At 42.7% G+C, this 9,200-nt stretch overlaps 1 protein-coding gene across 1 annotated transcript; it reads left to right on the forward strand.

The window, feature by feature from the left end:
* Positions 1 to 6: 6 nt before the first annotated feature.
* ALDOB (aldolase, fructose-bisphosphate B) lies at positions 7 to 8,646 on the forward strand. Its single transcript, XM_010726113.3, has 9 exons — positions 7 to 112; positions 5,157 to 5,278; positions 5,562 to 5,773; positions 6,022 to 6,076; positions 6,225 to 6,385; positions 6,611 to 6,694; positions 7,166 to 7,340; positions 7,505 to 7,704; positions 8,160 to 8,646. Exons 2-9 carry the CDS (start codon positions 5,167 to 5,169, stop codon positions 8,253 to 8,255), a joined length of 1,095 nt encoding a protein of 364 aa, XP_010724415.1. The 5' UTR covers positions 7 to 112; positions 5,157 to 5,166; the 3' UTR covers positions 8,256 to 8,646.
* Positions 8,647 to 9,200: the final 554 nt, after the last annotated feature.

Below are 9,200 nucleotides of genomic sequence, written 5' to 3' on the forward strand. Positions count from 1 at the left end.
AAAAAAAACCTGCCAAGAATTTTATAAAAGTTAGCGACTGGAAGGTCTGGGTCTCTTTGCCTGCAGCCACCTTACCAGAAGCTTGGAGCAGCGAGGCACTGTCCAAAAGCAAGTAAGTAGCTATTTGTTTTTAAACTGTAGAGGTGGTAACTGCATGAGCTGCTGTGAGTCAATGTGTTTATCTGAACAAGGCTTTGAGGGAGGGCCAGGTTTTGTTTTGTTTTTATTTCTACTTTCCAGGAAAAAACTTGCAAGAAGTTCAGAGCACTCGGCTATGCTGCTGTGATCTCTCACTGTGACGCACTGGCTGTTGGTACTAGCTTACTAACTTAGTTTAGCTATTTAATTCTGCAGTAAGTGATTCCTTAGTATAGAGAACTAGAGGAAGAATATACTGGCATTGCTTTCTACTGCTTCACTTCTTATGTGTTTATTTCTGCTTATGTAGTACATGAATTTTTGTTTTGTAAGGAGAAGAAAGAATGACTGGAGAATGCAGCAGCTGGTCCTGACAAATGCCTGTGCTGACAGAAGTGTAATTATCTTTGCTCGCTGTCAGCAGTGCTGAGAGGATTCTTTGGTAGGGGGATGTAAGGTCTTGTGCAATGCAGAAAACCAGTATAAAGAGAACAGAGAGTTGGGAATACTGTTCTTATGCCTCTGCAACAGGCTGTAACTTTTCTAATGAGCAGCCAGCTTCAGGAGATTACTTGTCAACAAACTCTGATCCTCACTGAGTATATCAACCACCCTATATGCCCAACACCCAAAACTACTCAGCCTATCTGAAACTTTGTCCCTGCTTCCCCTGCCTGTGCCTGCTGCCATCACAAAACTTGATTTCTCAACTAAGACTGAAGCAGATTTTTATCTCCTCTGAGTAGAGCCCAGCCCTGAGGGAGAACTTTCACCTAAGGATCACGCTTACTTTCAAGATAAAAGTATTTGCTGCCACCTCACCCATCTTGAGTGCCCCAGTACTGTTCTACATGCAGTGTTGAGGCCAGGTCCCTGAGAATAGCTTTCTTTTACTCTTGTTTGAGAGATGAAATTGGGGTACATTCACTCAGTTTTGAGTACAGCTCTGAAGCCAACATGGGAACCAGGGCAGATCTCACGTATTCCCATCCAGATGAGATAGGATGCTGTAGTAAGGTTCTTACACAAGGCATGCTCTCACCCTCAAAAGAGAAAGAAAAAACCTACCCAAAGACCTGTCAAGATGGTTAAATCTGTTTTTTCAGAGCTTATATTAATGGAAAACATGATGCTTTTTCTAGGCGACATCAGTCTAAATATTTCTTCTTGTCCTGTGCCTTTGTCTCATTTCTCAGCACGCAGAAATGAAATATCTTGTTATTTCTAACACAAACATGAAGAGAGCAACATCTTGTTCTTCCCTCACAGATCCTTCATTGTACAAACAGGAGACACAGTTTCTACTGTAGCTTCCATAACAAAGTACTCCCACAGAGTCACAGAATAGTTTTGTCTGGAAGGGACATGGGGAGGTCCATATGTAGCCTATCGTCCCGCTTGGATCAGGCTGCTCATGGCTTTTCAGGCAGGTCTTGACAGCTTCTAAAGATGGAAACAGCCAACTTGCTCCACTGCTCAGTCGTCCCAGTAGTGAAGAAAATACTTTATATCCATTTTGAATCTCTCTAGTTTCAGTTTATGCCTGTTGTTTCGCTCTCCTGCCCCATTGCTGTGAGGAGCTTGGCTCTGTCTGCAGAGGGCCTCTCAAGGTACCAGGGGCTGCTGAGAAGTGCCCACAAAACCATCTCTGCTCAAGGCAGAGCTAGCCCCAGCCATCTGGCCTTCTTCTCACAGGGGAAGGACTCCAGCCAGACATTCTTGGACATTCCACTGAACTCACTCCGGTTTGCTGACATCTTTTCTGTACTGCAGCTGCATGAAAGTTGATGCAGTACCCTGACATGGTGTAACCCATTCTGAGCAGAGAGGGATAATCCTTGTCCTCCTGTGGCACGCCAGGCCACAGCCCTGCTTGTGCAGGGCACTGTTGTGCCTTGTTGCTGGCCGCTCCTCAGCTCACTGCCTGGCAGGCACAGTCTCCCAGGAGATATTCCTCAGCCTCACTGACCCCAACAGAACCACTGCCAGGAGGCGACTGGGTATTTGTCCTGGCTCAACTCCACAGTGTTCCTATTGGTCTCCTCCCACTCCCCATTCAGGCTGGACTGTGTGGTCACCCTGCAATAGAGCACATCAGTCAGTCCTGCCAGATGAGTGTTTTTTTCAGTGGTCCAGACAAGAATGTGCTCTGTCAGCAATGCTTACCCAACCATTCAAACCTACCAGTTTGACAAGTGGCCAAGTAATCATGGCCAATAGATTTACCAACTATAAAGAGAATATTAAGTGCATGACACATTATGGGCCTGACCCGGCAACACATACAGTTGAAAGTGTGAAAGAGGAGTAAATCCAATCAAGTTAAAGCCATGCCCAAATGTGGCAGGCTAAATTCTTGAAGACATCTTGCTATCAATAGTATGTTTTTATCTATACCTGCAGCTTTTGCATCTTCAAATCTTGTCATGTGCAAACATGACATTCTGAAACAGAATCTCTTATGTGCACAGTGCAATGATATGCACATGTGCTTTGTATTGCAAACTGTCAAGAATGGTTGCTGAAGGACTGTGTTTAGAAGTAATTGAACAGCCAAAGCCATACACTGGACACAAAGCATATTTTGAGTTTGAACCAGCACGTTTGGAAACAATTATATAAAAATAGGCAACAAAGACACCAAGAGAAAAAAACATACAAATGCTCACCTGAACTTTAGCCATCTGCCACCCAGGATCCAGGTGAGATTTTCTGTGATATTAGAAGATGATGGTCACTTCAGGTAGCTGGAAATAAAATAAATTGAAAACATACTAATGATTCAAAGATGACCTGAAATGGAATCTCTTTTCTCCTTCTGCTGTTTGGCTTGCCTCTGCCTTTTTTTCTCTCTATTAATACTAACAGAATGCAGTGTTTGTGCTGATATCTATAAATGCATTTTCCCTGCAAGCCCTCCATTAAGGTAGCTGAGGAAAACTTGAGACTTCAGCAATGCATTATTTGCTTTTACAACTATGCTGTCCTTTTTTTTCCACCTCTGTCTCCTGCTGGTCCCATGCTGGGGGCTGAACAAAGACCTTTCTTTGTTTATGGAGCTGCTCCACAAATGCTCCAGGTAGCCATAAGACTGTTGTTATGTATTCAGCGAAGTTTTAGGATTTTGTTTGTTCTTCCACCTTCTAAAAATAATGATACGTGAGCAGTTAACACAAAGAGTATGCTTGCTGTCGTGTATGCACACGTATCAGTGTGAAACAACTTGAGCTTATGATATTTACCATATTAGCTGACAGACTAAAATGGGTGAATAAAAATGTTCTTGAGAAACTTTAGTGGGGGACAATTCCAGATGCTGTTACTGAGAATAAAGTTCTTTCACGGAAGAATGAAATGGGCTGCCCAACCATAGCAGCCTGCGTGCAATCCTTCTTCCTCAGAGAGTCACAGAAAAATAAAATCCTAAATGCAGGGTCCTTTAACATCTTTGACCTTGGAGCTATCTCTCACCTTACAACTGCTCTTTTGCACTCACTTCTTCACCATTTTAGTGAGACATGCTGTGCATTTTATTACTCATGATAGCTCAGCAGAGCAGCTGTGAACCACTCACCATAGCCTTACATATCACTTTCGGGGAACTTTTGGAAAGCTTCCACCTACCCTTTTCCACTCTGTAAGATACCTGCATGAGAACTGGAACTAATCTGATGTATTACTGTTCATTCTTGTCTTGTGGAACTACACTTTATTGTTTCAGTCTTTCAGAGTACACATTTGGGCCAGTATTAACCACTGAAACCTCATACTCCTGCATTTCAGCAATTTGCTTTGCTGGCTGTTCTTGGGTGATAAATGCCTTTTTCCTATCTTTATGCAAGCACAGGGAACAGGCAAGATATGAGAAATAAGTCTTGTTGTTTAATGCATTACTAGAGAGAACCCATATTAGTGTTACTAGAGTGATGATTTTTGTGTCTCAACTTAGCTAGACCAAAGATTACCTGGATACATCTGCTCATCCTGTAGCACACTACAAGCTGTAAATCTGAAATCCTTTTACCGGTTTGGTAATTCATTATTTCAGCTGTGGAATACCTGCAATTTGCAAGCTTTTTCCGCAGAGGATGTAAACAAACAGAGTTGTTCCTCACCAGTCTGCATAGCAATTCACTGTTTTTAATCAAGTGTTTCTTTGATGTTGTTTTTAGTGATTTATCTCATGGATATACCATGTACTGGTGGACTGGTTGTCCTCCAGCTATAGAAGATGATGACAGAGGAGAAGAGAGTCTCCAGCTCAGACTCACAAGCACACACATATAGAGAATTATCTTGGACTACTCAGATGATAAACTATAATTTAATCCTATTTAATGAGAGATTTACTAAGAACAAATATGCTGTCAGAACAAGACAGATCCTGGAATTCAGGAGCTGGTTGGTTATGTGCATCTGGTAAGCATCTACCAGAAGTGAGAAAACAAAAATGGGTGGTGAATCCTACTAACCTCCTACTTCTCATGCAGAGTAAGCAATGCTCTACAGTCCTTAGATATGGGGAGAAGAACTGAAAAGGCAGTCAGAGAAAGTAGAAAATACTGTGAATGCAAGATAGGGAATGAGAGAAGAATTGTCAGGAAAAGGGGAAAGCAAAGTAAACTATGTGAAAGCTGTCGAACAGGCTGTAAGTGCTTTGTGAAGAATTTTGCAGTGTCTGCAATGTGCCTGCTTGTAAATTCAACACACTTGTTTGTTTGTTTGTTTTGGAGGGATGGGGCACTAACCTTCCTTTAGTCCCCAAGCAAATCTGCCTAAAATACATAGTCATTCACACCTTCTGACTAAGATATGTTGACACGTGGCTCCTGCTCTTCCCTGTTCTGATTTTGCCAGACATACAAGAATAACTCACAGTGGATTTCTGAACATATGTCTTCAACAACATGGGACAGACAAGCACAAAGATCTTCCAATAGGCATACTCAAAGCTGGTGTCTAAGGTGGACTGTTTGTTCAGTCTGTCCTCATCTTATAACTGCCCTTTTTTTCCACAGATAAGTCACCATGACCCACCAGTTCCCAGCACTATCTCCAGAGCAGAAGAAGGCTCTTTCAGATATTGCTCAGAGGATTGTGGCTTCAGGAAAAGGGATCTTAGCCGCAGATGAATCAGTCGGTGAGTTCTGAATAGCAATCAATGTGCAATACCCAAGACTTTTCTCTTAATTTTGGTTCATCTTTGAATTCAGTGGAGTAAATTAAAAACACTTAAATACTGTTAACTGAGCAGGGACAACTCAGCTATCCAGGGCTGCATCTGAAGCAGCAGAAGATGACAAACTGTGTGCTGAGAGGAAAGCTCTACACTATAGCCAAAGTTCTTTCTATTTACTACATATGGTGGCTAGGAGGGTAGCAAAGCCTGATAAATTTCTGTCTGCCCTTTGCAACTTTGTTAGGTACCATGGGAAATAGGCTGCAGAGGATCAACGTGGAAAACACAGAGGAGAATCGTCGTGCTTTTCGAGAAATCCTCTTCTCTTCTGATGCTTCCATCAGCAAGAGCATTGGAGGAGTGATCCTTTTCCACGAGACTCTCTATCAGAAAGACAGCAGTGGAAAGCCATTTCCAGCTATCATCAAAGAAAAAGGGATTGTGGTGGGAATAAAGGTCAGCTATATCCTTCCATGCCAACAGAACTCTTAGGCCATCCCCTACAGCCAATAACATATTGTCATTTATACCCAACTTAATTCTGCTCTTCCCCTTTGCTGCACTTCTTCCTTCCACCCTTTCCCTCCCTTACACCAGTAGTGTGTTCAGCCCCGTATTTCACTCACAGTCAATGTGCAAAGGTAGACCCGCTCTGGGTCACTTCTGTCATTTTGTAATCCTTTCTCCTTTTGCTGTCTCTTCAGCTGGATGCAGGCACTGCACCTCTGGCAGGAACAAATGGAGAAACCACCATCCAAGGTAAGGTGAGATCTCAGAAGCCTCAGTTGTGAGTGATACATGAAAGCCATGGTGTGACTCAGCAGGAGATGCAGCCATGGCTGGTGTCATGGCACTTTTCAGAGCTGTATCCTATCCCTTCAGTGAAGCACTGTTCTTTCATCTGCAGGACTTGATAAACTGGCTGAGCGCTGTGCCCAGTACAAGAAAGATGGTGTTGACTTTGGCAAGTGGCGTGCAGTGTTGAAGATCAGTAGCACAACACCCTCTCAACTTGCCATCCAAGAGAATGCCAACACCTTGGCACGTTACGCCAGCATCTGCCAGCAGGTATCTACCCTCCAGCAAAATTTCTTGAGATTCTGTTGCCCCTTCCTTGCTGTTCCCTGTGATAACAGATGAGAGATCTTGAAAGGCAGATCTCTGTGGGGGTTTTGGGAAAGATGAGGATGAAGGGCAGTACAGCAAGAAGAAATACCACCAAACACAATACAGACAGCAAGTAGAGTTTTTTCTTCCACACTTACAAAGACTCCCATGTTTTTCCTTCCTTAGAATGGCTTGGTGCCTATTGTGGAGCCAGAAGTCTTACCTGATGGTGACCATGATCTCCAACGCTGTCAGTATGTCACAGAAAAGGTAAGAGATTCTTTATTCTCTCCTTGCCCTCACAAATCACTAGTTATTCTTATGCAGAATCTGTATTGCTCTCAAAGATTTTTAAACAATAAGTTTCTTCAAAACTGCACTACATGAATTCACATCAAATAATTATGAAAAAGCAAACTTGCAGTAGAATCCATGATTTTGGATTTCCATTCAGACTCTCAATATAAACATTTTTGACCTCAAAAAGATACATAAGGACCTTTACTCTTTGTTCAGTACCTCAGTTGCAGGGACAACCTTTGCCAAAACTAAAAGTGGTATTCTGGTATTGCAAAAGTTCTGCAGGGCTCTCTAGGGCCGCACCTCCTATAATAAATAGGAAATAAAGTGAGATGTGATTTGATCTTCTCACACTCCCAAGGAATAAGTTGTCTTTCCACAGCAGGTTGAGGTAAAGATTTGAGCACAGGTTTGTATTCAATCCTCCTTTTCAATCGTTAGGTTCTGGCTGCTGTCTACAAGGCCTTGAACGACCACCATGTCTACCTGGAAGGAACACTGCTGAAACCTAACATGGTGACAGCTGGGCATTCCTGCCCCAAGAAGTACACCCCTCAGGATGTGGCTGTAGCAACTGTCACTACTCTCCTCCGCACTGTTCCTGCTGCTGTTCCTGGTGATTGTTGATTAGTTCCTATAGTAAAAAAAAAAACAACAAAAAAAACGTTTTAGTTTTACTAGACTTGCTCCTACATCTGATACACTGACTTCTCTGTCACAGTCAGTAACTGTGGCAGCTGGAGCAAACTATTTCTAAGTCTTGAGGCCTCTGTCTTTCAGGAATCTGCTTCCTGTCTGGAGGTCAAAGTGAAGAGGAGGCTTCTCTCAACCTGAATGCCATGAATCAGTCCCCTCTGCCTAAGCCTTGGAAACTGACCTTCTCATATGGGAGAGCTCTGCAAGCCTCTGCCCTGGCAGCATGGCTTGGCAAATCAGAGAACAAGAAGGCTGCACAGGAAGCCTTCTGCAAGCGGGCTCAGGTATGAGGCTTCCCCTTGATGCAGAGAAGTGCTGTTCACTGTAGAGAAAGATGCATTGCCAAATTCCATAGGTTCCTCTTATCCCTGCCCTTTACTGGTGCTCCATTTGCACCAAGGTTGTTATTCTGTTTGGTGTGACAGAAGCCTAATGCAAGAAGCAGCAGAGGTTGTTACTAAAGGCAACAGGATAATTTTATTTTGTAAAGTGGATTTACAACTACTTTGTGTCAGTCTGAAAAAATTGCTCCCCTTTCTGTATAACCACGTGAATCCCAGAGAGATGTACCTGGGGACTGCCTTGGCAGTGCCACAAAACTAAGCTCGCTCATAAATATCATTGGTGAATTGAGAAGTTGACTTCTTTTCCCCTATTTATGCCCTTTGTTCATTCCTGCTATAATTCTACATCTCTTTCTCACTCTGTGCTAATGGGTTCCCCTCCTTTTCTTTTTCAGATTAATAGTTTGGCTTGCAGAGGACAGTATGTCACATCTGGGAAGACTGACACAGCTGCCACGCAGTCACTTTTCACTGCCAGCTACACCTACTGAAAGCACAGGAATCTGCATTTGTCCTGTCCTTCTCCACAAGGTGGAAGATGCTCAGAAATGAAAGAAAAACAAAGAAACCTAATTTCCCTTTCCCTGAACAAAACTGGAAATGGATTAGTTTACTCTCCTACCTTGGCTTCCACAATTTACAAAGGGGATATTCTTTTTTTCACTTACGCTTTCAAAAAACATAATTCTTTCCATGCAAGAAACAATTAACACTGAATCACAAATCCACTCTCCTTCTAGTATAAACTTAATTCCCAGAGTAGTTGTAGTTCCCTAGCAACTCAGATAGATACCCACATTACCCCATTTTGCAGTCAAATCCTGAATTATAAAACCTATCTGTATCTTTAGTTGTGTGAATAAAACAATAATTAAAATCCAATATATCTCACAAATCCTTATTCTTTATAGATTTTTCACTCTTTTTTTATGCCTCTGTGGTTCTCAGCAGCACACATAAACATTAATACAAAGTGTTGCTGTTGCTGAGCTTGGGAAATCCTGAGGAGGTTTAAGTGAAATAAGCCAGTAGTGATAAAACTGGAGATGTTAATCCTGCTAACTGAAGACAGACACTGAGAAAAGCTCAGAGTGTACATAAGAAGCTCTACCTGGACTCTGGGAACACATAAATAACACTGCCATGAAAAGTTTATCCATCCTAGAGAGAATCATGCGTTTCGTTCAGCTTGACAAGGTTGCCAGACACTGAGTTAGAGTAGCATAAGAAATGTGAGTACTATTTTCCTTGGTGCCATTACTGTAATATTTTCAGAGCAATTAGCGATAAGCATGCAGAGAGGAATTTTGGTCACAAGATCACAGAATGGCCAGGGTTGGAAGGGACCTCAAAGATCATGAATCACCAACCCCCCTGCCACAAATAGGGCCACCAACTTTCCCATTCAATACTAGACCAGGCTGCCCAGAGCCCCA

The sequence above is a fragment of the Meleagris gallopavo genome, chromosome Z (assembly GCF_000146605.3).
Source record: "Meleagris gallopavo isolate NT-WF06-2002-E0010 breed Aviagen turkey brand Nicholas breeding stock chromosome Z, Turkey_5.1, whole genome shotgun sequence".
Lineage (NCBI taxonomy): Eukaryota > Metazoa > Chordata > Aves > Galliformes > Phasianidae > Meleagris > Meleagris gallopavo.

Excerpts from the sequence above, each read along its gene's own strand:
- ALDOB (XM_010726113.3), top strand. The coding sequence starts at position 5,167 with ATGACCCACCAGTTCCCAGCACTATCTCCAGAGCAGAAGAAGGCTCTT. Across the intron at positions 5,279-5,561 it reads AGCCGCAGATGAATCAGTCG|GTACCATGGGAAATAGGCTG; the intron begins GTGAGTTCTGAA and ends CAACTTTGTTAG. Across the intron at positions 6,695-7,165 it reads GTCAGTATGTCACAGAAAAG|GTTCTGGCTGCTGTCTACAA; the intron begins GTAAGAGATTCT and ends TTCAATCGTTAG.